At 56.3% G+C, this 26,456-nt stretch overlaps 3 protein-coding genes across 4 annotated transcripts in view; 2 read left to right on the top strand and 1 right to left on the bottom strand.

Moving 5' to 3' along the window:
* TAS1R1 (taste 1 receptor member 1) overlaps nucleotides 1-5,875 on the top strand; it is a 13,414-nt gene extending 7,539 nt beyond the window's left edge. The window contains exons 3-6 of the mRNA XM_008049450.2: nucleotides 1,418-2,179; nucleotides 2,645-2,857; nucleotides 3,173-3,293; nucleotides 4,940-5,875. Coding sequence (XP_008047641.2) covers nucleotides 1,418-2,179; nucleotides 2,645-2,857; nucleotides 3,173-3,293; nucleotides 4,940-5,871 — 2,028 coding nt within the window. The 3' untranslated portion in view covers nucleotides 5,872-5,875. The remainder of the gene's footprint in view (nucleotides 1-1,417; nucleotides 2,180-2,644; nucleotides 2,858-3,172; nucleotides 3,294-4,939) is intronic.
* Nucleotides 5,876-6,234: 359 nt separating this feature from the next.
* Nucleotides 6,235-14,231, top strand: ZBTB48 (zinc finger and BTB domain containing 48). Of its 2 annotated transcripts, none has more exons than XM_008049449.2 (11): nucleotides 6,235-6,314; nucleotides 6,827-7,585; nucleotides 8,039-8,280; nucleotides 10,767-10,878; nucleotides 11,537-11,629; nucleotides 12,037-12,123; nucleotides 12,323-12,477; nucleotides 12,887-13,023; nucleotides 13,094-13,258; nucleotides 13,695-13,783; nucleotides 13,870-14,229. In XM_008049449.2, exons 2-11 carry the CDS (start codon nucleotides 6,896-6,898, stop codon nucleotides 14,164-14,166), a joined length of 2,067 nt encoding a protein of 688 aa, XP_008047640.1. In that variant the 5' UTR covers nucleotides 6,235-6,314; nucleotides 6,827-6,895; the 3' UTR covers nucleotides 14,167-14,229. The 2 variants fall into 2 exon arrangements, with proteins under 2 accessions (XP_008047640.1, XP_008047639.1); XM_008049448.1 differs by having other exon boundaries at nucleotides 6,241-6,292; nucleotides 13,870-14,231.
* A 4,853-nt stretch (nucleotides 14,232-19,084) lies between these two features.
* KLHL21 (kelch like family member 21) overlaps nucleotides 19,085-26,456 on the bottom strand; it is a gene marked incomplete at its 5' end in the record, with an annotated part of 9,519 nt that continues 2,147 nt past the window's right edge. Inside the window, 3 exons of the mRNA XM_008049457.2 lie at nucleotides 19,085-19,809; nucleotides 20,855-20,927; nucleotides 24,861-25,266. Coding sequence (XP_008047648.1) covers nucleotides 19,516-19,809; nucleotides 20,855-20,927; nucleotides 24,861-25,266 — 773 coding nt within the window. The remainder of the gene's footprint in view (nucleotides 19,810-20,854; nucleotides 20,928-24,860; nucleotides 25,267-26,456) is intronic.

Genomic DNA, 26,456 nt, shown 5'->3' with positions numbered 1-26,456 from the left:
AAAAAAAAAAAAAAAAAAAAAAAAAAAGGGATGCTAGCCAGGTGTGGTGGCTCAAGCCCGTATCCCAGTACTCTGGGAGGCTGAGGAGAGGGGATTACCTGAGCCCACAGGTTCGAGAACAGCCTGGGCAACTTGGCAAGACCTCATCTCTACAATAAATCAAAAAACTAGCCAGACGTGGTAGCGCATGCCTGTGGTTCTGGCTACTTGGAAGACTGAGGCAGAAGGATTGCCTGAGCCCAGCAGGTCGATGTTGGGCGAAGAAGTGAGACTCCAACTCAAAAAAAAAAAAAAAAAAAGAAAGAAGGGATGCCCTTGACTTCCCGCCCTGGAGACCTTTCCATGCTGCCCCTGCCTCACCTGAATTCCTTTCTTTCTTCCCTCTCAACTCAGAGGTGGAGACGCCCTCGCCTCTTGAGACCAGTCCTGTCCTTCAGGCCTCGCCCCTCCTGGCTACATTCCTCCTCGCTTAGATTGCCATCTTTGGTCCCTTACCACAGCCTCTCCTTTGTTTTCAGTGCCCCAAGTCTGTCCCCTCTTCTCCACATCCCCTCTATAGGACTGGATTCAGACCAGCATCCCCTCTCAGCTAGATCATTCCGTTACCTTTTAAGGGTTCTCCTGTATGCTAGTCTTTTTTTTTTTTTTGCATCAGAGTCTCACTCTATCGCCCAGGCTGGAGGGCAGTGGCTCACAGCCACATAGCCTCAACCTGCTAGGCTCTGGCGATTCTTCCTTCTCAGCCTTCCAAGTAGCTGGAACTATAGGTGTGCATCACCACACCCAGCTAATTTCTTGATTTACTATAAGGATGAAGTCTCACCGTGTTGCCCAGGTTGGTCTCAAACCAGTGGGCTCAACCAATCCTCTCGCCTCCACCTTCCAAAGTGGCGTGAGCCACTGCACTTGTCTTGGACTCTAGTCTTGAACCTTTCCAACACGTTCCTCACTGAAATCAAAGACACACTCCTGAAATGCAAGCTGAACATATTCCTTCTCTACGGACACCCGTGGGGGGCTCCCCATGGCCTGCAGGACAAAGACCAAGCCCTTAGCCCAAGAGTTAACACCTCCTGCCCTGTCTCGTGCTCCCCTTCTTTCTTGCAAAGGGCTCCAGCCAAGCAGAAGCCCCTGAAGGTCCCCAAACACACAACACTGTGCCAGTGTAAGTACGCAGGTTCTGTTCCCTTAGCTGAGAATGCACGTCCCTCCACCCTGTTCACCAGGTGCATTCCCCAGAATCCTACCCCCATGGCGCCTGTGTGGTTCTTGGTCTGTACTGTCCATCTCACATGGCGAGTACTGCTCCCCTGGTCTCTGTCCCTGCTGTGTCCCCATACCCAGCACAGGGCCAGGCACTGGGGGGCCGTCAGTCGAGGTTGAGGCCACTGAACATGCTGCATGGGGCCCCCCACAGATCAGCTACGAGGCCAGCAGCACAACGCTCAGCGTGAAGCGGCAGTACCCCTCCTTCCTGCGCACCATCCCCAGCGACAGGCACCAGGTGGAGGTCATGGTGCTGCTGCTGCAGAGGTTCAGGTGGGTATGGATCTCACTGGTCGGCAGCTATGGCGACTACGGGCAGCAGGGGGTGCAGGCGCTGGAGAACCAGGCCACCGACCAGGGCATCTGCATTGCTTTCAAGGACATTGTGCCCCTTTCTGCCCGCGTGGGCGATGAGAGGATGCAGGGCATGATGAACCGCCTGGCCCGAGCTGGGACCACCGTCGTGGTCGTTTTCTCCAGTCGGCGGTTGGCCAGGGTGTTCTTTGAGTCCGTGGTGCTGGCCAACCTGACTGGCAAGGTGTGGATTGCCTCGGAAGACTGGGCCATCTCCAGACACATCACCGGGGTGCCCGGGATCCAGGGCATCGGGACAGTGCTGGGTGTGGCCATCCAGCTGAGGCTTGTCCCCGGCCTGAAGGAGTTCGAAGAGGCCTATGCCCAGGCAGACAAGGGCGCCCCCCTGCCTTGTCCCACAGGCGCCTGGTGCAGCAGCAATCAGCTCTGTAGGGAGTGCTGCGCCTTCACAGCACACACAACGCCCACACTCGGGCCCTTCTCCATGAGTTCTGCCTACAACGTGTACCAGGCTGTGTACACTGTGGCCCATGGCCTCCACCAGCTCCTGGGCTGTGCCTCCGGGGCCTGTTCCAGGAGCCAAGTCTACCCCTGGCAGGTAAGAGAGGCCCCCAGGCACCCTGTGTCTCAGCTAAGAGAGGCTCCAGGCGCCCTGTGCCAGGGAGAACAGTCCTGAGAGGCAGGGGGCACTCTCAGATCCCCTAAGTGCGCGGGGGCAAAAGCCACTGACTCGAGGGCTGCTGTCCTCTCTTAGACAAATCCTTCTCTTCTCTGAACCTTGTCTTCTCCTACCCACCAGGCCTGGGAAGCGTCAAGGGACAAGAACCAGGGCTAAGCATGTCTGTAAAGGAGTCCCTCATTGGAGGTCTCCCCTCAGGAGACTGGTTGAGAGGGCCTGGGGCTTCCTAGGAAGAGAGGGGGCTCTGAGGGAGGGACCAGGTGGCCCTCAGACCTTCGGGGTGGGTTGAAATCACCAGGATGGAAGCCCAGGAAGGCCCCTGACACTGTTTCCTGGACCATCTGGGTCTCTGCTGTCTTGGTGGAGTCACAATGTTTGTTTCAGCTTCTGGAGCAGATCCACAAGGCCAATTTCCTTCTGCACGAGGACACCGTGACATTTAATGACAACGGGGACCCCCTCAGTGGCTATAACATAATTGCCTGGGACTGGATTGGGTTCAAGTGGACCTTTACGGTCATTGGCTCCTCCACAGCATCTCCAGTTCGGCTGGACATAAATGAGACCAAAATCCAGTGGCACAGAAAGGACAACCAGGTACTGGGGATGTGGTCACTTATCAGGTGCCATCCTTATGGGCAGCCTGGAGCCTGGGGGTGACGCTGACACGGTCCACACAGAGCAGGATGGGGACCCAGGTGTCAGGCAGCCATCACTCTACCCAGCCCTGCCAGGGAAGCAGGAAGGGTGCTCTGAGGGCTGGCACACACATACCCAGCTGGGTGTTGTTTACTCATTCTTGTTGTGCCTTCAGAGCAGATGCACAGAGATCCTGTTTTCTGTTCCACATGTGATCTGTCCTTTGACTTGGGCCCCTCCGTGTGGTTGCAGAACACCTGTGGCCTCTTACAGGTGCCCCAGTCTGTGTGCTCCAGCGACTGTCTTGAAGGACACCAGCGAGTGGTGGTGGGTTCCCATCACTGTTGCTTCGAGTGTGTGCCCTGTGAGTCCGGGACCTTCCTCAACAAGAGTGGTGAGTGGCCAGGCAAGTGGTGAGCTATGTAAGACTCCCAGGGTCTGCCCAGTAGATGGAAAGATCTCCCTTAGACCCCATGTGCACACACCTGGCCCCTGAACCAGCGTCCTAGTCACTGGGCTGCCAATTAGGAACAGGCTGGAGGACACCTGACACCAGACTGAATTCTGATCAAGCAGAAAGAACCTAACAATTGAAAGCCTTAGACTTTCTCTGCCAGCCTAGGCAATTTGGTGAGACCTCGTCTCTACAATATGTAAAAAAATTAGCCAGGCATGGCAGTGTATGCCTGTAGTTCCGGCTACTTGAAAGGCTGAGGCAGGATTGCCTGAGCCCAGCAGGTTGACGCTGGAGTGGCCATGAGCATGCCACTGCACTCCAGCCTGGGTGACAGAGTAGACTATGACTCAAAAAGAAAGAACGCCTTAGACTGAGGGGTGTCCTCTGCTAAAGAGCTCCCATCACAATTTCTACAGATGCAATCTTATCCTGATTCAACCTCTTTCTTCAAATGAATGTAGTTATTGTTCCCTCGGTAACCTTCTGTCCTATCTGTCCCTTCTATTGCCCATGTCAAAGACAACTAGCTCCTGGAACAACTTGGCCTGAATGCAGGCACTAGCATGTCTACAGCAGAAAAAGACAGCATGTCCCATCCATTGATTCAAGGTTGAGATCAGAGAGCAAGTTAGGTAACTAAAGGCTCAGCCCAGGGCTGGACTCCAAAGGCCACATTTTCTCCTTTTTTTCTTTTTTTCTTTTTTTTTTTGAGTTAGAGTCTCACTCTACCACCCAGGCTGGAGTACAGTGGCCGCTCCCGGCCACCGCAGCCTCGATCTGCTGGGCTCCGGCGATCCTTCCGCCTCAGCCTTCCAAGTAGCCGAAATTACAGGCATACGCTACCATGCCCAGATGAATTTTTGATTTATTGTAGAGATGAGGTCTCGCTGCCCAGGCGGGTCTCGAACCCGCGGGCTCAGGCAATCCACTCACCTCAACCTCCCAAAGGTGCGGGATTACAGGCTGAGCCACCGAGTCCGGCTTTTGATTTATGGTAGAGATGAGGTCTCACCTGCCCAGGCGGGTCTCGAATCCGCGGGCTCAGGCAATCCACTCACCTCAGCCTCCCAAAGGTGCGGGATTACAGGCTGAGCCACCGAGCCTGGCTACATTCTCTCTTTTTACCATTTCTGCGGGGATACAAATGCTTCTCCTCTGTCCTCAGAGAGACAGGAGTCAGAGAAGCCACAGAGTGGCAGCTCAGGAAGGGGGATTTGGTTAGTGGAAGTGCTGGAAGGAGAGATGAAAATGCCCTTCCTTTGTGACTGGCTGCTCCCATTGGATCAGAGCCTCACTGGTGTGTGAGCAGAGCTATGAGGGCAAGGCTCTCCTAGGGACCTCTTGGTTTGCAAACCCCTGCTGGGACCATGAGCCATATAAAGCTTACCCGTTGTGTGTCCAGAGTCTGTAATTAACGCAGACATTTTGAGGAAACACTAGGCCTCAGGCCCTCCTCCTGGCTCCCCATGTCTTGGCATGCCTAGCAGAGCTCTCCTGGCATCCTGCAGGCCTACACCATCTCCCTTCTGCATTCCTATCCTTTTCATCTGGCTCTCAGGAACCTTCTTTGCCTTCCCTTTCAGACCTCTACAGATGCCAGCCTTGTGGGAAGGAAGAGTGGGCACCTGAGGGAAGCCAGACTTGCTTCCCACGTACCGTAGTGTTTCTGGCTTGGCACGAGTGCATCTCTTGGGTGCTGTTGGCAGCTAATACACTGCTTCTGGTGGTGGTGGTTGGCACTGTTGGCCTGTTTGCCTGGCACCAAGACACCCCTGTGGTGAGGTCAGCTGGGGGCTGGCTGTGCTTCCTCATGCTGGGCTCCCTGGCAGGGGCTAGCTGCAGCCTCTATGGCTTCTTTGGAGAACCTACACTGCCCGCGTGTTTGCTGCGCCAGGCTATCTTTGCTCTCGGTTTCACCATCTTCCTGTCCTGCCTGACAGTTCGCTCCTTCCAACTGGTCATCATCTTCAAGTTTTCCACCAAGGTACCCACGTTCTACCACACCTGGGTTCAAAACCACGGTGCTGCCCTGTTTATAATGATCAGCTCAATGGCCCAGCTGCTTATCTGTCTGACTTGGCTTGCAGTGTGGACCCCACTGCCTACCAGGGAATACCAGCGCTTCCCTCAGCTGGTAGTGCTTGAATGCACAGAGACTAACTCCCTGGGCTTCATGCTGGCCTTCGGCTACAATGGCCTCCTCTCGGTCAGCGCCTTTGCATGCAGCTACCTGGGCAAGGACCTGCCAGAGAACTATAACGAGGCCAAATGTGTCACCTTTGGCCTGCTCCTCAATTTCGTGTCCTGGATCGCCTTCTTCACCGTGGCCAGCGTCTACCAGGGCAAGTACCTGCCCGCGGTCAACGTGCTGGCCGTGCTGAGCAGCCTGAGCAGCGGCTTCAGCGGTTATTTCCTCCCCAAGTGCTATGTGATCGTCTGCCGCCCCGATCTCAACAGCACGGAGCACTTTCAGGCCTCCATCCAGGACTACACGAGGCGCTGGGGCTCCACCTGACCAGGGTCGAAGGGCGAGCGGACGCGCGGGGCCTGGGATGTCCGGGAGGCCTTTGGGCTCCTCTTGAGCTGGGACGTGTCCGGGCTGCCAATAAAGAAGTGAAATGCGTGCTCGCGGCTCGGCTGCGCTTCCTGTCTGGGCAGCGGGAAGGGCGTCGCCGCTTCGAGTCTGAGCCCAGAGTCCAGCAAAGGCTTTGCGCTCAGCTTACCGTTGCTAGGTAACCCCGGGAGGCGGGCCCAGCGCGAAAACACACGGGGCCCGGCCCCGCCCCTTTCCGAACCTCATTGGCTATTTTCTGTGGGGTCCCGTCCCCCCAGGGGCGGAGCTAGAAGACTTCCGCCTTCTAGGCGCTCCGCCTGGCCGGCGCGCCCTGACGTCACGTCCGGCGCGGCGACGGCGGCGTCTCCACACGGTCTGCTGGGCTCGCACGGCCAGAGCAGTTGGTTTACGAGCTGTGGCGGCGACGGATCCTGAGTCTTGGGGGGCCGGCGCAGAAAGGACCGGCCCGGGTGAGGAGAGCGCGGGGCTAGAGAGGGAGGGGCAGCGGGCTGCCGTGGCCGCTGACGGGAGTGTGGCCGCGGTCACTTTCCGCCCGGCCGCTCGGGACCTGTGGGCGCGGCGTGGGCTCCGCTCAGCTGGCCAGGATCCTCTCGCCGTGTCCGGCCGATCAGTTGGCGCTTATCCCTGGCTTCCTCTTCCCAAACTTTGATCTGCCACCAGCCCCCATTCACGGCTCTGTCCTGTCCCCTGCCATTCCCTGTCCTCCCAGCTAGCCTACCTGTACCCCCGGCACCATCCTCCCTGGCCAATCCAATATGGCCCCCGCCCCCCGGGAGACCGTCAGCCGGTTCCAGCCCTCCGCGTGCATCCTGGAACCTTGACCCAAGCCCTCCTTCTGATAAATGTGACTATTTGAGTAAAGTCCAACTTCCCCTTTCTCTCACCTCAAATCCAGGAGCTTTCTCTTGCATACCCTCGCTCCGGCTGGCCAGGTTGTCACTTCTGCTTTGCTGTCCTCTGGACCATGGATGGCTCCTTCGTCCAGCACAGTGTGAGGGTCCTGCAGGAGCTCAACAAGCAGCGGGAGAAGGGCCAGTACTGCGACGCCACCCTGGATGTGGGAGGCCTGGTGTTCAAGGCGCACTGGAGTGTCCTTGCCTGCTGCAGCCACTTCTTCCAGAGCCTCTACGGGGATGGCTCAGGGGGCAGTGTTGTCCTTCCTGCTGGCTTCGCTGAAATCTTCAGCCTCTTGCTAGACTTTTTCTACACGGGTCACCTTGCCCTCACCTCAGGGAACCGGGATCAGGTGCTCCTAGCAGCCAGGGAGTTGAGAGTACCCGAGGCTGTAGACCTGTGCCAGCGCTTTGAGCCCAAAACCTCAGCGGGACAGGCAACAGGTGGCCAGAGTGGGCTGGGGACACCTGCCTCCCAAGATGCGAATAGCCACCTCAAGGAGCCGGCAGGCTTGCAGGAAGAGGAAATTTCGAGGACTCTGGGTTTAGTCTCCAGGGATCAGGAGTCTAGAGGCAGTCACAACCCCCAGAGGTCCCAGCTCCGTCTCCCTGCTCAGAGTGAGAGCCCCTCTTCCCTCCGTGGGAAACTCAAGCAGGCTCTGAAGCCTTGTCCCCCAGAGGACAAGGAGCCTGAGGACTGCAAAGTGCCCCCAAGGCCCTTTGAGGCTGAAGGTGCCCAGCTGCGGGGCGGGAGTAATGAGGTACTGTGCCCAGGGTGCTGGGACTGAGGAGACAAGAGTAGGGGGAAAAGACTGACACTTTTCTGGGATAATCTGGACCCCAGAGCAGAATCTCTCTTATGTGAGTTTGGAACAGGCTTTCTTCAAACATGGAAGCTAGTGACCTCAGGCTGACCTCTGAGTCACAACAGTCCATGGTTGCCAGCTTCCTGGGAGTAGAGTGGGCTGCATCAGGGTTACAGGTATTTCCCTGGGGCAGTGTTTCCATCCAGGCTTCCAGTTCCCCAAACATAGAGCTACTTTCTTTCAAATCCAAGATGCAGATGCTGTCTACCCTGGGCCCCTGAAGGGAACCATCCCTGATGAAGGGGCTGGTCTGGGTTGGGGCTTGGGATGGAACTGGAGCTGGGGTCCCACAACCCCTGCTGATTAATATGGGGACCCCACCCCCTCCTGCTGCCTCTTCTGCTCTAGTGGGAAGTGGTGGTTCAAGTGGAGGACGACGGGGATGGCGATTACATTTCTGAGTCTGAGGCTGTGCTGACCAGGAGGAAGTCAAACGTAATCCGAAAGCCCTGTGCTGACGACCCAGCCCTGAGCACAGGCTCCCTGGTAGCTGAGCCCGCTGAGAACAGAAAAGGTACAGCGGTACCAGTCGAATGTCCCACATGTCATAAAAAGTTCCTCAGCAAATATTATCTAAAAGTCCACAACAGGTAAACATTCTGTTTTTCTATTTTTTTTCCTGTCTGCCATTTTCCACGTTGGGGTGAGGGGGTCCTGTGCTTCCTGCTTCTGGGCTCTATAGGGGCTGGGGGCTCCATCTCAGACCCACATAAAACCTGGAGTTGGCACAACGGAGTTGACCTCTGGCCCTCTGTGAGTGAGAGCCTAGCTTTGGGTCAGATTCTTCCTACCCCTCCCACTGTGAGTCCTGTGGTTGGAAGTGGGTTTGTGGACACCTTGTCAACAGGTTCCACTTACTATGGACCTTGACCTCCAGCTGGCTTCTCCCATCACAGGTTGGGAGAAGCCTGTGGCCCCTGTACTGGGACTGAGGCCCCCGACCTTAGGTATTTCTAAAGACTGGCCATTTGGACTTGGGGCCAAGATGCCAATCATTAGGGTTGGTGCTAATTGCAATCTCAGGGAAATTTTGCTCTGGGGTGTCGTTGGGGCATTAATGTTTATTTGTCTGAAGCTGCAGTGTCCAATAAGGTAATCAGGAACCCCAGAGGTATCTTAAGTTAAAATTCAATAAAAAGTTCAGTTCCGGCCGGGCACAGTGGCTCATGCCTATAGTCCTAGCTCTTTGGGAGGCCGAGGTGAGAAGATTGCCTGAGCCCACGGGTGCGAGACCAGCCTGGGCAACAGAATGAGACTCTGACTCAAAAAATAAAAAAATAAAAAATTCAGTTCCTTGGACATGTTAGCCACATCTAAAGTGCTCAGATACCAGGTGGCTCCTGACCATGGAATCACACAGTGCAGACATTAGGACATTTTCATCACCATGGAGACTTCTGTTGGACAGTGCTGCTCCAGAGTCCCTGCAGGGCCTCTGGGAATGGCAGCTAGTTGTTGTGATTTCCGATCCTGCCATTCCCCAACCAAGACATCACTAGTCCATCACGGTGCACATTCATGCCAGGCCAGGTTGGGCCACACACCTGTTATTAGTGTGACACTCTGGGAAGCCTCTAGTGGTTGCCTGGAATTGCAGCTGAGATGAAACCTATTTGCTGTACCTATGCGCTTTGCTTTGGAGCAACTTCTGCCAGTAGAATCTTTGGATAATTTCATTGTATGGGAATCCCTGTGTTCTGTTTGGACACTCCCTGGGGCAGTCTGTATTCTGCCTAGACTTTCTTGGGCCCTCTGCCAGGGTGACTCTGGGGGAAGGCACCATATCCATTCCTACCTTGGGCTTCAAGTTCCTGGACTGGCCCTGAGAACTGGGAAGGGAGTGATGGCTTCATGAGGTCATTTTGATGGGATGAGGACAGTTGGTGTAGTGGCAGAAAATGAGAGAAGCACTTGACCTACGGCAGGTTGTAAGAGCTCTCGCAGTGCCGCCCATAGGCTCTGAGGTCAGAGTTCATTTGCTCAACAAACTGCCAGGTAGCTGACAAGACTGTTGTGGGCACTCAGAACGGGGAACAAAACAAAGGTCCGTTGTGCTGCAGGGCGATGCAGAAGACAAACATAACAAATAAGCATATGTGATAGAAGGTGAGAAAGGCTGTAGAAGAGGGAAGGTAGCACAGGGCCGATGGGGAGCTAGGATGGGGTCAGGTTGTCATTTAAATAATGAGGGGCTGGAAGACTTACTGAGAAGGTGAGAGCCGAGCAGCCTCAAAGGAGGTGAGGAAGTTGACTGAGCCCATGACTGGGGGAGTCTCTGGGCAAAAAGAAGAGCCAGAGTGAGGGCACTGGTGTAGGGAGAGCCTGGCAGGTTGACGGAGAGCAGAGAGGCACGTGCCTGTCTCAGGGTGGCTGGGCAGGCACCAGGAATGAGACCAGCAAGGGGAGGGCCTCCTGTGTCCTGATGGGCCCTCTTGGACCTTTTTTCTGTGAACTGATAAGCCTTGGAGGGTTGTAAGCCAAGAGGTGCTGAGGTCTGACTTACATTTAGAGGATCCTTCTGACTACTGAACTTAGACCTGTCGGGTAGGCAGGTGCGGGGGAGGCAGGTGAAGCCTGGTGGTCGGCTCCCTGGCAGCTCAGGAGGTGCAGTTGTCCACTAGGTGGGAAGAGTGGAGCCAGGGGAGATGGTCAGATTTGAAGCTCTGGGCAGAGTGAGCTGTTTCTCCAGGTGGTCAGGACCCAGGGACTGTGGGCTAGAGCGCTGGCCAGTGGGGCCTCCCTATTGGCCTCTGTGCCACTCAGCTCTGTGAAATTCACTTAAGGATGCTGACTTGGGGCTCCGGCGTGTCCCCTCTAGCCCGGCGTTGTGTGTGCTTCTGGCCATGGCGTTCTCCCTTCTAGTCTCCACACTGGATGGAGCTTCTGGGCTTGTCCCTGCAGGCTCACCAGGCGGGGTCTGACAGCTCCAGGTGGTGAGCTATGAGCCTAGGGGCAGCTCTCCCCCTGTTGTGGAGCACACACTGGCCAGTGGAGGGAGCCAGAGGGGCCCTGGGTGAGGGCAAGCTGGGCAGTCCTGTCAGTCCCCACATCCCACACCCCACTTTCCTCCTGGCAGGAAACACACTGGGGAGAAACCCTTTGAGTGTCCCAAATGCGGGAAGTGCTACTTTCGGAAGGAGAACCTCCTGGAGCATGAAGCCCGGAATTGCATGAACCGCTCGGAACAGGTACTTGGGAGTTGGCCCAGGTACTTGTGGGCAGGGCACACTGGTCTTGGTCTTTGTGCTATCCAGGAAGAGCCCCAGGAAACTAAACTGTCTCAGGGGAACTAAAAACTCAGGAGAGCTGCAGGGTCCTAGGATGTCATCAAGTCCACGCCCTGGTACCAGTGAGGACACAGGTCCTGAGGGCGGAAAGGACAAAAGTACCGGAGGGACTTTGTGGCAGACATCTTGGGTTTGCCTTCCGGCCCTGGCCCCCTCCACCTTGGAGCTTTGGAGAAGGGGAGCCTCAACAGAGGTTGGCTGCTGGGAAAGGCCTCCCGCCACCTCCCCGCTGCTGGCCATGCTAAGCCTGTGGGGCCCAGCTGAACCCCTGCCCTTCTCTTCCCAGAGGCCTGTCCATGGCAGCTGGGGCCAGGGTCTGTGGTGAGGCCGCTTGGCCCCTGCCCCACCTGTCTGGGCCTGGGCGGGGCCTGGTGTGTAGTGGGTTTGCAGCACTCAGTGAGGCTCAGGGCAGGCAGGTTATGTGTTGCCCTCTCCCACCCTAGCCTGCCCCCGCCCCAGGCAGACTCTTCCTTGCAGCGAGTGGAAGCCCGGGCAGAGGCTGCCATCCCAGGCAGAGGCCCCCCCTGATGCCGGCCCTGCTTGCCCCTCACACTGCCAGGTCTTCACGTGCTCCGTGTGCCAGGAGACGTTCCGCCGGAGGATGGAGCTGCGGGTGCACATGGTGTCCCACACGGGGGAGATGCCCTACAAGGTCGGGCTCAGGCCGTCCCCAGAGCTGGGAGTGGGTGGCCCCAGGATCCCTCCTGCTGAGCCCTTTTCATGGGTGGTGTCAGATGCCCTGAGAGCTGACAAGGAGCTGCCTTCCTGCCTGTCCAGAGCCCCGTGTCTGTGGGCAGGGTCATGGCAGCAGCCTTTCCTCCAGGCTCCTTGTGGGGCCCTTGCTTGTTTCCTTGAAGGGTGGGCTCAGCGTCCCTCTGTGGCACTGGTCAGCCCAAGCACAGGGACCCTCCCTGGCACCGCCCCTCACTTTAGATCAGGGAGCCTCCCGGTCTGGCCTGGCTCCTGCCTTTGTCTTCCTGCCTAATGGTCTGGGTGCCCTGGGTTCTGTGGGTTCTGTGGATGCAGGTACCCTGGAGGTGACTGTGGTCTGTTTTACAGTGTTCCTCCTGCTCCCAGCAGTTCATGCAGAAGAAAGACTTGCAGAGCCACATGATCAAGCTGCATGGAGCCCCCAAGCCCCACGCAGTAAGTGCTTGGCAGGGCCTGGCCAGGCATGCTTAGATGCTGCGGGAGCAAGTGAGGCAGCTGGAGCTGTGTTCAGAGTGGGCAGCAGGCCATGTGCTTTCTTCCATTCCGTGGGTAAAGGGGCCTGTGGAGCTCCCGGGCAGCCCTGCCTGCCCTCACCCTGGTTCCAGTAGTTCTGCCCACCCTATCTGCCCTGCAGTGCTCCACCTGCGCCAAGTGCTTCCTGTCCCGGACAGAGCTGCAGCTGCACGAGGCTTTCAAGCACCGAGGGGAGAAGCTGTTTGTATGTGAGGAATGTGGGCATCGGGCCTCAAGCCGGAATGGCCTGCAGATGCACATCAAGGCCAAGCACAGGTGTGTGTCAGCCCGTCCTGTCCCAGGCCCAGCCCTGTTGCCAGTCCAGGCCAGCCACTGGGCCAGGGACGCAGAGGTTGCTGACATTTAGACAGATACGTGTGCCCTGCCCCCCTCCCCGAATCTAGTGTCTGCTGCCTTTCGGGGGTGGAGACCTGGGGATGAGCAAGAGCTCACCAGGCAGAGAGGCTGGGGGGCTCGCGGGCTTCGAGAAGATCGTGCGTTTTGGGACAAGCTCTTTAATTCCCTGTGACTCCCTGCTCCCTAGATCTCCCTTCTACTCTGAGTGGAGGAGATGCCCCTTCTCTGGCACTGCCTGAGCCCTCCTTCTGCCAGGCATGCTCCCAGCAGTGTGAAGGGAGTCACTTCCTTGGGTGATGGCCTCTGCTCCATGTCCCCACCCAAACAGGAACGAGAGGCCGCACGTGTGCGAGTTTTGCAGCCATGCCTTCACCCAGAAGGCCAATCTCAACATGCACCTGCGCACGCACACGGGCGAGAAGCCCTTCCAGTGCCACCTCTGTGGCAAGACATTCCGCACCCAAGGTGAGGCACGCCCATCCCCTCCCTGCCCGAGGCCGAGGCCCGCGAACGAGCCCCTGCCTTGTCCCCACAGCCAGCCTGGACAAGCATAACCGCACCCACACGGGAGAGAGACCCTTCAGCTGTGAGTTCTGTGAGCAGCGCTTCACAGAGAAGGGTCCCCTGCTGAGGCATGTGGCCAGTCGCCACCAGGAGGGGCGGCCTCACTTTTGCCAGATCTGTGGCAAGACCTTCAAAGGTACCCAGGCAAGCAGGGGAGCTGAGGGCTGGGCTGTCTCCGCTTCGTTCTGACCCGAGTGGGAGGGTCTTCCTCATGAGCCCTGGGGCTCCTGGAGGAAATGCTCGTTCTCAGCAGTGAAACTTCTCACCAGGAACCCTTTCCATCCCATCCCCGTGCCTTAGAGCTGAGGAGCTGCTGTGACTGAAGTGGATGGGAGGGATCCTGGGGAGGGAGGGCAGGGTGCTGGAGAGCCTGGCAGGGCCTGAGCTGTGTTGCCAGTCTCTGGCCCAAGGACGGCAGAGAAAACCCTCTGCCATCTGCTTGGCCGCTTCTCTTGCTGGCTCTGCCCCAGCCTCCTGCCGCACTTCCTCGTGGGCCCTGGGGCTGCTGGTCTCCTCAGCACAACCCCCGCTAGGCTCCCGCCTCTTCCAACATCTGTCCTTCCCTCCTCCAGCTGTGGAGCAGTTGCGCGTGCACGTCAGGAGGCACAAGGGGGTGAGGAAGTTTGAGTGCACTGAGTGCGGCTACAAGTTTACCCGGCAGGTAGGCTGCCCTTGTGCCCCTTCTCCCCATCTGAGCGCCGCCTCCCTGCCAGGCTCAGCCCCATCCAAGTGCCCCTTCCCTGCCAGGCCCACCTGCGGAGGCACATGGAAATCCACGACCGTGTGGAGAACTACAACCCGCGGCAGCGCAAGCTCCGCAACTTGGTCATCGAGGACGAGAAGGTGGTGGTGGTGGCGCTGCAGCCCCCCGCGGAGCTGGAAGTGGGCTCGGCCGAGGTCATCGTGGAGTCCCTGGCCCAGGGCGGCCTGACCCCCCAGCTTCCCAGCCAGAGATTGTGTGCAGAGGAGAGCTTCGCTGGCCCCGGCGTCCTGGAGCCCGCCCTCGTCATCACGGCTGCTGTCCCTGAGGACTGTGACACGTAGCCCACTCTGCCCAGCAGAGTCTGCTTGGCCCTAGCCCCTAATAAACCATGAGGCTTTGGACTCAATCCAGCCTGTCCAGCAGTCCATTCCCCAGTACCCTGGAGCAGAGACCCGGGCCCCAGAGAAGAGAGCTGCTTTCCCACTCAGGATGACGTGGCGCCTTGCCCAGTTCTCTGTGGGCCTCAGCTCAGCCAGCAGCTTCCCTGCTTGCTGGGTACCTCAGCTGAGATGGTGCTGGCCTGGCTGCTCTCCACGTGTGGCTGTTCCACGGTCTTTCAGGATGTTTAGGACAGTAGGCATTGGCCAGATAGAGCAGTAGTCCCGTTTTGGAGTGACCCCATTTAGATGATGCCAGCTAGTGGGTGTAGAATTCATTACTCAGTTTCTGGAGTCAAAGCAAAGTGACCAGGACTCACGAGGATGGCCTTGCTAGCCAGAGACAAGACTCGGGCCCAGTTAGTATAGCCAAGCACGCCTGAGGCCTGAGGAGGTCCGGGCCCTGGTATGCCCACAGAGGGGTCCTGTCCCTCGGGAGGCCTTAGCCTGCTCTGCATGTCTGCGAGGCCTTGGTGGTCCCAGGCTGTCCAGCTGTGGTGTGTGTGTGCCATGGAGGATTCCTGCATGTGGGCCTAAGCAGGTTGCCAGTGTTTACATTTCTTCCTGGCTTTTTTTTTTTTTGAGTTGGAGTCTCACTCCATCGCCCAGGCTGGAGTGCAGTATCATGCTCATGGCCACCACATCGCAGTGTTGACCTGCTGGGTTCAGGTGATCCTTCCGCCTCAGCCTTCCAAGTAGCTGGAACTACAGATGCACGCCACCCAGCCTGTTGTGATTTTATTGTAGAGACGAGGTCTCACCAAGTGGCCCAGGCTGGTCTCGGACCTCTGGGCTCCCAAAGTGCTGGGATTACAGGCTGGGCCACTGCACCCAGCCTGCTTCTTTCATCTTTTGATGGAATTAGTAACAGAACACACTTCAAAGCCAAGGAGCAAATGAGAGGCCTACTGTGCTATGATCTGCTGCTGGATAGTGAACCACCCAGAACTCAGGGGGCTGGGACCTGAGGGCTGGGTTCCTCTCCATGGCCACTTGGGCTTTCTCATAGCATGGTGACCGGGTTCCAAGAACAAACATACCAAAAGGCCTAAGCTGCAAGGTCATTTATGACCCGGCCCTGAAATCACGGACATTGCTACATCCTGTTGGTTAAGGCAGTCACCAGAGTCACTCCCCTGATTGAAAGGGAGGGGACATAGACGCCCCCACCAGTACTTGATGGGAGGGCTGTCGAAGAAACTGTGTATACATTTGAAAACTGCTCCACCAGAGTACGTTCTGGATCAGCAGCAATGATGGTCATGTGCCACGAACCTCAATGCCAGCCACCAGTAAGCTCCTGGCCCTGGGGGACTGCTGGACGCCACCCCCTGCTAAATTCCCCTGGAGTTAGAGGCCAAGAAAAAGTTTCCTATTTTGCACCCCAGATCTCATCCAACTCATTTTTCCTCTCATTCCTTGATCACTGGGAGCTCAGTAGTAAAGACCATATTCAGGTGCAGGAATTGACACCCAAGCTTCGGACTTATTTTTCTACATGGCTTATGAGCTACTTCAGTTCTGTTTTGGGAACAGCATTAGAAAGGTAAACTCAGGTATCTTTGTAGTTAGTTCATAGTGCAATGGGGGGGGCGCTCATGTGCACAGGTGTGCATCTCTCAAGCTTTGGCACGTTGGCACATTACCTGACGTGTTAAAAACAACAAAAAAGCTGGACCCAGTGACTCAAGCCTGTAACCCCAGCACTTTGGGAGGCTGAGGCGAGAGGCTTGCCTGAGTCCGGGGGTTTGAGACCAGCCTGGGCAACTTGGTGAGACCTTATCTCTACAATAAATAAAAAACCCAGCCGGGTGTGGTGGAGTGTGCCTGTAGTTCCAGCTACTTGGAAGGCTGAGGTGGCCATTAGTGTGCCACTGCACTCCAGTCTGGCCTGGGTGACAGAGTGAGACTCCAACTCAAAAAAAAAAAAAAAAAGCAAACTCTAGTCTCAAACTCAGCTCTTCTCCCAGCCTAGACACTGGCCTTTCCTCAGGTCTAGACAGCTCTGCAGACATGAGACACACTTGGAGCTTGATGGCGTGTGGAGTCACAGCATGGCCTGAGATACTCCATTATTTTATGGGCTCCACCTCCGCTGGTCCAAGGTTATCCCCCTGCATAAGGGAGCCTCATCACCACCTGCACTACATGCTTAGGAAGGGCTATAGGAGTGGGCACGGGCGGAGCACCAACAGGGCAGGAGCCAGCTGGGGAGAAGGTGGGTGCACACCTCTGTGCTTATTTCCCAGGTCTAGCTCTTCCATGGCTTCATAGCTTGTAAAGACCCGAGATGGTATAACGTGCTGGGTTTTCTAAGTGGCTGACCCCTCTCAGACCTTTGTGTGCACCCCACGCTCACCAAGGTCCCCTTCCCTTAGCACAGGGGCCCTCCACTGTTTTGGCTCCCTCCGGGAGGCTCAGAGGACTCCTGGAGGAGACGGCAACAGGGGAACAAAGGCAATGACAGCAAACATGTAGGAAATTGTTTTATTTCAAAAAGCATTGAAGGCATCCTAAAACCTTAGGCAGGATCTGGACATGTAAGCCTACAGAATAGACAAAAATAAATATGCAAATCTGCCAGCACCCTGGAGTGGGACCGGATGTGGACACTGGAGGGTGGGTGTCTATGATCACACACGAGCCTCTGATGTAATTTAAATATAGAAAACATAGTAAGTCAGCATTAAATAGCAGTCACTGTATTTCCATAACTTAATTTGTCTTATAGGCAAAGTTCTGTACGGGTAACACATGGGGACAGACCCATCCTTAGGCAGCCCAGCATCTGTCCTGAAGTCAGTGTAAAGACATCTGTAAGTGGTGGGGACAAGACAGCCCAGAACCCACAGCCAAGGGGAACCGGGGAGGGGTGTCCACAGGCTGGAGGGACCTACGGCTGCTGAGACTGGTGCCTGCTCTTCTATTTTTGGCTTTCTAGATCCTGGTCTTTTAAAGATGGGGTCCTGCCAGGTGTGGTGGCTCACACTCATAATCCCAGCATTTTGGGAGGCTGAAGCAAGAGGATTACCTGAGCCCAGGGGTTTGAAACTAGCCCGGGCATCTTGGCGAGACCTGGTTTCTACAATAGATCAAAAAAATCAGCCGGGCGTGGTGGCATACACCTGTAGTTCCAGCTACTTGGAAGGCTGAGGTGGACCGTGAGCATGCCACTGCACTTCAGCCTGGGCAACAGAGGAAGACTCCAACTCATAAAAAAAAAGAAAGAAAAGATTGAGTCCTGATGGTGGAGACACGGGAAGGCCCGGAAAGCAGACACAGGAGGGCCATAACCCCAGCCCAACTGTACTGACCTATACCACAACCCTGGAGTATGGTGGCTGCCTGCCATGGCAAAGGAGCAAAAAAGGAGCCAGAAAGCAGGAACTTGGAGTCCTCTTACACAGGAGTGAGGCCCACCTTCTTCCTTGTGGGAACTCCCAGCCTGCACCCAAGACACCCTGTTACGGTAGTCATCACAGACTGGACAGTGCATGCCTCTGGCACCCAGCTCCGTGCATGATACACCATCAGGACTCAAGGGCTCAGTCAGTCCTTGAGGAAAAGGCCTGAGACAAAGCAAAGAGCAGCCCTAGAGGGATGCCTGGCCCCAAGTAGCCCAGCTACAGGTTTCCATGGGACCCACAGGAATCCACAGCTGGTCCCAGGTAGGCTGGGACAGTGCTGTCCCACCATCTCCCCTGCCTTCCTACCACAGCCTGGCGCACAGCAGGTGCCCAGTAATGACTGACAAGCGACACCCAAGGGAGAAGAGCTAAAGCAAGCTGTGACTGTACCAGCCAGGGGGTTCCAGGACAAGATCTTCTCACCCGACAGTGATGGTGTCTGCAGGAGCACACGGGAGGCAGGGCAGGGCCCACCCGCCACTCGGTCCAGTGTCCTGGGAGAAAGTAAGGCCACCAGCCACACTGGCCAGTACAAGGGTTTTGAGTGCAATGTGTTAGGCAATAGTGCTAAAACTATGCTGTTCCTGGTGGGAACACATCTCTACACGTCAGTACACTAAGGAAGGGCGACTCTAAGTAGACGCTTGCTTTCATTTTCTCTCATGAAATGCTGTCTAAATCCCCTCTGCAAAGGGAAAGGAAGGACAAATTCGAACAAAGGCTACTTTGGATATGTTGAGGGCCCAACCCACCCAATCGGCAGAAACCTCCAACTTCCAAAAGCAAGCCTGGGATCCCCAGGTTGTCACATCTCCCCAGGGCTCCTCCCACCACTTCTCCTGGGAGGGACCTGACCTCCTGCAGAAAGCTTTGGCAATGGCACTGCATAGACTTGAAAATCAAACGAAGTTGACCCTATTTCTAACTTCTTCTCCCCACTTCTTTTAAGGGTCAAGCTGCAAGCATTTCAAACCCTACAACTAACCACCAAGGCCACTGCCCAGAGCTTCCTTTCGGAGCAGCAAGACTGTCCACACACAGGCTGGGTGAGAGCTTGGGCGCCTGTATATGGCGAGGTGTCAGTGATGAACTCCCGAAAAGGAGTTATAGTCTTGCGTGGCAGGCTCTCATCCTCTCCTTTATCGGCCCAGAACAGAGGGGAGGTCTCCATGCCAGGTGAGGACATACCAGCTGGTGGCCGGGGAGACCCAGCATCTTCTAGGCCACATCCTCTGGACCCCTCCAGGCTTATAATCCTGCTCAGTCCCACGGCCCTGTGTTCAGTCTTCAGAGGCCCACCTGTGAGCCCCCTGCAGGGGCCAGGAGCTAGGCGGGAAGACCCTATCCCACCTGGACAGCTGGGCTCCCAGGACACCTGGCGCTGGACGTGGGAGTTTGAGCGCCCATGCTCCAAGCCCAGGCCTTCCTCAGAGCTTCACGGGAGGATCCCCCCTTTCACTTATCCGCCCCCCAAGTTGCCCTCCTCTCCCAAGGTGGGAGCCAGTAGGTACAGGTGGTGGCAGCAGGAGAGGTGTTCGCTGTACGGGTAAGCTGGAGGTCCGAAGGTAGGGGGTGACCCCCCAGAGCCAGACGTGCTGGCAGGGAAGTGGTTCTTCCTCACCCACGGCGGTGGGGCATTCACAACTGGCTTTGACGCCAGCAGTGAGACCTCAGGCTCTAAATGCACAGGGACCTTCCAGGCAGTGGCTCCTGCATTCGCTCAGCCACCCGAGAGCCTGTGCTCTGCCCGGTGAGCCCAGCCTGTCCTCATGCATGAAGGAGGGGCACTGCCCCCTCAGGGGTGCCAGGATACCTGCACTGAGGCCCGTGCTGGGCCAGGCCAGGGCTAGTGCAGCTCGTCAGGGTCCCGCGGCGGCCGGGGTCGGCCCGGGTCCATGTCATTGCTGCCACTGTCCAACTCAAAGCCACGCCCGCCTGGGAGGGTCTGGGGCATGAACTGGCGGAAGATGCTGACACTGCCGTGCCAGAAGGTGGGCTCTGGGAGCCGCCCCACCACGCTCCACGCCCGAGTCTCTGGGTCGTAGGCCTCCACCACGTCCGAGAGTTCAAATGTATTGTCGTACCCCCCAGAGACGTACAGCTTGCCTCCCAGGACGGCCAGGCTGCCCCCCACGTGCACCTGTGGGCCAAAAGAACAGGTGAGTGAAGGTTGGTGGCCGGGGGGAGCCATGGGAGAGTAGGCATGCCCTGTCAGCCCTCAGAGCCTTGGCCCCCTCGGAAGCAGCCCAGACAGACCGATGCCTTTCCTACACCCCAACTAGAAGAACAGGGGACCTCCCCAGGGCTCAGCACCATACCTAGGTCCGGCAGGTGACCGTTCCCTATGGTGATCAGGGTGTCCGCTGCAGCACCAGGCCTCCCCACGTGCAGGCCATGCCCAGAACCAGCACTTTCTTATGTTCTCTCAGGATCTCTCAGTGGCCCTCTGGGCTGGGCACTACTGTTCTGCCCATGCTACAGATGGGAAAACTGAGGCTCATATGGCTGAAAGTGGCAAAGCTGTGACCCAACCCAAGGCTGGGGCTCTGAATCATGAGGCTGGAGAATTTCATCTTTCCCAAATTGGTTATAATGAGTATATGCAGCTTACTGTGGGGAAAATACAGTTGCGTTTTCTAAACTCAGGCTGTGAAGCCATGCCGTAAATTGTGGGCTAGCACAAGAGGTTGGGAGGTGTTAAAAGACAGGAAGGAAGGCTGTAGGCGGGGTGACGTGTGTCTGTGACGAAGAACTGCTCACGTGGCCAAAAGCCACCATCACTGCAGCTCAGCACTCCTCAACAAGCAGAGAGAGAAGGGGGGACCCTGGGTGTCCTGTCCAGAGCACACAGAAGGTGCTTGATGTCACCCCAGGGTCAGTTCCTCAGGAGCCAGCTGAGGCTGGGTGGATCCCCAGAGACCTCATCCCTACTGCTCCGCCTTTGTACTTGCTGTCCTCTGGGAACAGACCCCCAGTAACTCTGAAGCCCGCTCTCTCACCTCCTGCTCTTTGGCTCACAGTAGGGGCTCAACAAATACCGGTCAAATGGAAACTCGCTAAGCTGCATAATCCCTGGGAAAGGCTCAACACGGGCCCCACCCATCATGACTGTGGGTCCTAAGCACAATGGCACTGTGGCCACAAAAACAGGAGTAGCCTGTGCCTCCTGCCGTCTGCTGATTTACCTGATTCATAGACGGGATCTTATCCCATTCGTTCTTCATTGGGTTGTACACGTCCACCTCAGCAGAGTCATCCCTGCGGGGGAGGGAGGACAGCTGATCAGGGTGAGGAGGAAATGCCTGGGTGTGAAGGGCTGGAGGAGTCCTCAAGGCCTGTCTCCTGGGTGTCACTGACTACTCCAGAGATCCGGGTCTTTCTGATACCATCTGGTAGCTCCTGTGCCAGGTGGATACCTCCCCTCCCCCTTGGGTGCTGATTCCAGGCCCCGTGCCCGCCCAGCCATGGGTCTAAGACTAGAACCCAGCCTTATCCCCCAAACCCAAAGATCACATGCTTGGGTCCCAAGATCCCCTCAAGGTCTCCCACACTGAGCACCCCAGGCTACAGTGGCTGCCTTCAGAACTTATGTTTTTTTGCAATTATTATTTTTTATTATTATTTTTGAGTCGGAGGCTCACTCTGTCACCCAGGCTGGAGTGCAGTGGCACACTCACAGCTACCACAGCCTGGACCTGCTGGGCTCAGGTGATTCTTTTTCCTCCAGCCTTCCAAGTAGCTGAAAAATATAGGCTTGTGCCGCCACATTCAGCTAATTATTTATTGTAGAGATGAGGTCTCGTCAAGTTGCCCAGGCTGGTCTTAAATTTGTAGGCTCAGGCAATCCTCTCACCTTGGCCTCCCAAAGTGCTGGGGTTATAGGCGTGAGCCACTGTGCCCAGCCTATTATTTTTTTTTAATTTTTTCTGGCTAATTTTTTGATTTATTGTAGAGACAAGGTCTTGCCATGTTGCCCATGCTGGTCTCAAACCTCTGGGCTCAGGCAATCCTCTCACCTCTGCCTCCCAAACTGCTGGGATTATAGGCATGGGACACTGTGCCTGGTTTTTTTATTTTTTAGAGACACAGTCTCTCTCTGTTGCCCAGGTTGGATCTCTGAAATGGCCTCAAGCGATCCTCCTCCCAGCCTCCCTTCAGATCCTGATGGTTCCATGTTTCTTCCCTCCTCGGGCTTCCAACCACCTCTCACCCTAGCTCTCCTGGTCACGCCTCCAATTTTGGCCTGAGATACCTTTTCAGGAAAGCCAGGTCTGGCCTCCCACCTGACTGTGCACACTCACATGCCCTAACCATCACTGCCACTGCCCCCAATGTTACTGTGAGCCCCCACCCCTGACCCTTGCTCTGCTGTGTCCTTGGTGTCTGGCAAGATATATAGTTACAGGAATGAAGAGGGCAGCAGTGCCCATCACTGTGGAATCAAGATCCTTCAAGTTTGTTTGACAACCTCCTTAGCTCTACAGTAAGAGGCTCAATATCCTTGAACAGCAAGTATACTGTAAGGAAAAGAGGAGTAATGATACAAGGGTGGCCACAGGTCAGGGGTCAGCAGTGGATATTCTAGGCTTGTACAGTGGACGAGGCCTCAAGGCCGCCCTGTAATCAGTCACAGATGGCATGTCAGCAGGGCTGGCAGCTCCAATACTTCTATGTGCACGGAAATTACTTGTCTTGAACTTTCTGCCCCCAACTGTTTCTTTGTTTTGTTTCCTTTTTGAGACAGTGTCTCACTCTGTCTGCAATGAAAAGGTCTTGGCTCACTGCAGCCTCAACCACTGCAGCCTCAACCTCGAGTGAGCCTTCTGTCTCAGCCTCCCAAGTAGCTGAGATTACAGGCACATGCCACCATGCCCAGATAAATTTTAAAGAAGTTTTTTAGAGATGAGGTCTCACTATGTTGCTCAGGCTGGGCTCAAGTGATCCTCCCACCTTGGCCTCCCAAAGTGCTGGGATTGCAGGTGTGAGCTACTGTGTCTGGCCTCCAACCATTTCAAGATGTAAAAACCATCTTGAGTTTGTGAGTCACATGATGATGACGATGGTCAAATACATACTGGAGCCCCCCCCCCCCGCTTTTTTCGAGTAGTTGTCTCACTCTATGCTCAGGCTGGAGAGCAGTGGCATGCTCACAGCCACTGCAGCCTCAACCTGCTGGGCTCAGGTGATCCTTCTGCCTCAGCCTTCCAAGTAGCTGGAACTACAGGTATGCGCTACCGCGTCTGGCTAGTTTTTAAAAAATTTTTTATTGTAGACACGAGGTCTCGCCATGTTGCCCAAGCGGGTCTCGAACCCCTGGACTCAGGCAATCCTCTTGCCTTCGCCTCCCAAAGTGCTGGGATTGTAGGTGTGGGCCGCTGCACCCAGCAATACCAGAGCCCTTGAGGTGGCCTCTCCTTCCCCAGCAGGCTAGCAAGCCATGGCCAGAGGGCCAGGCTGGACCAAGCTTCCCAGCTCATCCTCTGCAGGAGCTGCTGCACCTCCAGCCAGGGAGCTATCTAGAACCAAGATGAGGGCACTGCCAGAGGAGGAGGTTCAGGACAGCAACTCCTTCGTGGGTCATGTGGATGATGGTTGGGGCTATGGCCTCCACACAGCACTGGCTACCTCTTGAGGACAGCATGTCTGGGACATGAGCTACCCAAAGATAGGCGGTGTTCAGGTAGAGGTTTATGGGGGTCAAAGTACATGGACAGGGCAGCATTGGGGCCAACACTCCAGAGGCAGTGGCCCCAGCCCACTCCCAGGACATCTTCTTTCCTGCTCCAACAGCCTCCACTTTCAGGCTGAGGCCAGGCCCCTCTTCCCCCACAGGTCATATTGGGAGGACGACTGCCAACCCTTCTAGAGCACTGCCTCCTCCCCCTCGCCCCATGGCCTAGGAAACGCACGCGCAGAGGAGGTCATACTGTCCCCCAGATGGGACAGTTTAGCAACTGCTAAGTGGCTCAGGGCAGAGGAAAGCAGGCGGCGACCGTCCTTGGGCACCTCTTCACACCTTGCTCTGGGACAGATGGGGGAGGGGAGGATTCCCATAGGCACTTGGCCTGGCACCGCTGTCAAGGGGCTGAAGCAAAGGCCTGGCCCTCTGACAGGCTGTATTTATAGCCACTTCCATCCCTCCTCTGAAGACACCTCCACAACTTGGGGGAAGGGCCTAGGTGAAGGGTCAGGTGATATCTCATAATGGGACCAGGGCCACCAAGATCTCAGGGCTGTCTCTGAGCAGACTGTTGGGTCCCACATAAGGTGTCGCCCAGCCCCTGGGTCACCTGTATGACCAGCAACGCCGCCTCCATTCCCTCTGGTGCTTGTCCCAAAACCAGGGCAAGAGCCTCCTATCTGGGTGAGGCAGCTAAAGGCCAGGGCTGCTCTGGCACAGAGGCAGGGGGCCCAGTGGCACACATTTGCCAAGGCCACATGTTCAAACCCAGTCCAGAAGGGCAGCGGGGACTGTCGTTCATTTCTTCCCCTCCCCTCCTGGTCCTGTAGCTTTGGGCAGGCTGGGGGAGGGGGCAACAGCAGGCATGCACACGGTGTGCAGCAGGCGGGGAGCTCTTGGCATCCCCTGGATGCCCACTAACCAGTCAGGAGGGAGCATCTAGCTGTGACCTGACAGGTCACCAAAACCGGCAGATGTAATCTGGGTGAGGTGGCTCATGCCTGTAACCCCAGCACTTTGGGAGGTGGAGGCAAGAGGACTGCCTGAGCCCACGGGTTTGAGACCAGCCTGGGCAACATGGTGAGACCTCGTCTCTACAGTAAGTAAAAAAATTAGCTGGGCACGGTGATGCATGCATGTAATACCAGCTACTTGGAAGGCTGAGGCAGAAGGATCGCCTAAGCCTAGTAGGTCAAAGCTGAGGTGGCTGTAAGCCTGCTACTGCATTTCAGCCTGGGTGACAGAGCGAGATTCTGACTCAAAAAAACCAGCAGATGCACAGTGACCCACTGGCCATCTCTGCTCTGTACTGCCAAGGTGCAGCCAGGCCCCTTCTCTGAGATGACCCGACTCCATCATGAAACGAGGGCTCTGGGGCCAGAAAGACTCAGCCTCTGATCCCAGCTTGGCCTCAGTTTCCTCATCTGTGAGACGGGGAGACCAGTGATGCGCTTGGCACAGGGTCCGGTAAGAAATGCCCCACACAGTGGACCAGGCACCTGGGGACTCACCTGACAAAGTACATGAGCCCATTCAGAGTCACAGTCTTGGGGGCAAAAGACCAGGGGGGGAGCTGGCCACAGTCCACCAGCGACCACAGGTCGGTGTCCGGGTCATAGCACTGCATCACCATGGTTTCCTTGCCAGCCAGGGAGCCGATTGCATAGAGCCGGCCGCGGCAGGCGGTGGTGGAACAGTTGTCCAGGGGGTAGGTCATAGGCTGCAGGGCCTCCCAGGAGTCAGTAGTATGGTCGTAGCGTTCTGTGCTGTCAGCGGCCACCACGTACAGCAGTCCTTCCAGCACAGAGGAGCTGTGGTACTCGCGGGCCTTCAGCATGGGCGCCACCTCCGTCCACTCATTCACACTCGAGTTGTACCTCCACACGCAGTCGTAGAGCCGGGAACCGTCGGACCCGCCTGCCAGGGTGCACAGTGGGTGACAGTCAGTCCCCTGGGGTGAGTCATGTGCTGTACCTTCCTGAACTTCCCTAAGGGCCTCTCCCTGGGGAGGAATGAACCTCACTGGGCTTTCCAGACACATATCCTCTCTCCCCAGAGCCCAGGCCAAAAGGTCCATGCCTGGCTGAGCAATGTACACACGAACCACTGCTCGGCGGGAGGACCGCCACCAAGTCTCTGCCGGCCAAGGCTCTAGGGCAAGATGCCACATAAACCCACAGCCTCCCTCTGGACCCCTTCAAACACGTGGCTCAATAGACCAGAGCCCCAGGCCTCAGAGGCAATTCTGGGGAGCCACAGGACACACGGGTGAGGTGCAAAGGAACCTATTCACCAAATCCTAGGCTTCCTGGGTACCCTCTAACCAAGGCTGTACCAGGTCAAGGTGGCAGAAAAGCCACTTCATGCTGTAGGCAAGAGACCTGACACAACACTGCCAGGGCACTTCTGGGCTTCTAGTTATTATTTTTTGAGTTGGAGTCTTACTCCATCCCCCAGGCAGGAGTACAGTGGCACACTCACAGCCACCCCAGCATCGACCTGCTAGGCTCCAGTGATCCATCTGCCTCAGCCTTCCAAGTAGCCAGAACTACAGGTGTGCACTACCATACCCAGCTAATTTTTGATTTGTTGTAGAGACGTGGTATTGCCAAGTTGCCTGGGCTGGTCTCGGACCCGAGGGCTCAGGCAATCCACTTGCCTCGGCCTTCCATAGTGCTGGGATTACAGGCTGAGCCACCAAACCTGGCCGATTATTATTATTTTTTAGAGACAGGGTCTGGTTCTGTTGCCCAGGTTGGAGTGTAGTGACGCAGTCATGGCTCACTGTAACCTCAAACTCCTGGGCTCAAACAAGCCTCCCGTCTCAGCCTCCAGAGTACTGGGACTACAGCCAAGTAGCTGGGACTACAGGTGCATGTCACCACGTCAAGCTAACTAGTTATTGATTTTAGTACAGGTTACAAAGGTGTGTTTTGTCTGGAAAAATTCAGCAAGCTGTACAGGTACCATAAATACTCTTCTACGTGCATTTATTTCAGTAGAAGGCTAAAAAATAAAAAGTGGTACTGGCTGTAATCAAAAGTTAAGCCGGCCGGGCTCAGTGGCTCAGCCTGTAATCCCGTGCCTTTGGGAGGCTGAGGTGAGTG

Source organism: Carlito syrichta, unplaced genomic scaffold, assembly GCF_000164805.1.
Source record: "Carlito syrichta isolate Samal-C Ts95f unplaced genomic scaffold, Tarsius_syrichta-2.0.1 Scaffold135623, whole genome shotgun sequence".
Taxonomy (NCBI): domain Eukaryota; kingdom Metazoa; phylum Chordata; class Mammalia; order Primates; family Tarsiidae; genus Carlito; species Carlito syrichta.
Note: the sequence above shows the minus strand (reverse complement) of the source record. Positions and strands in the feature narration are given on the sequence as shown.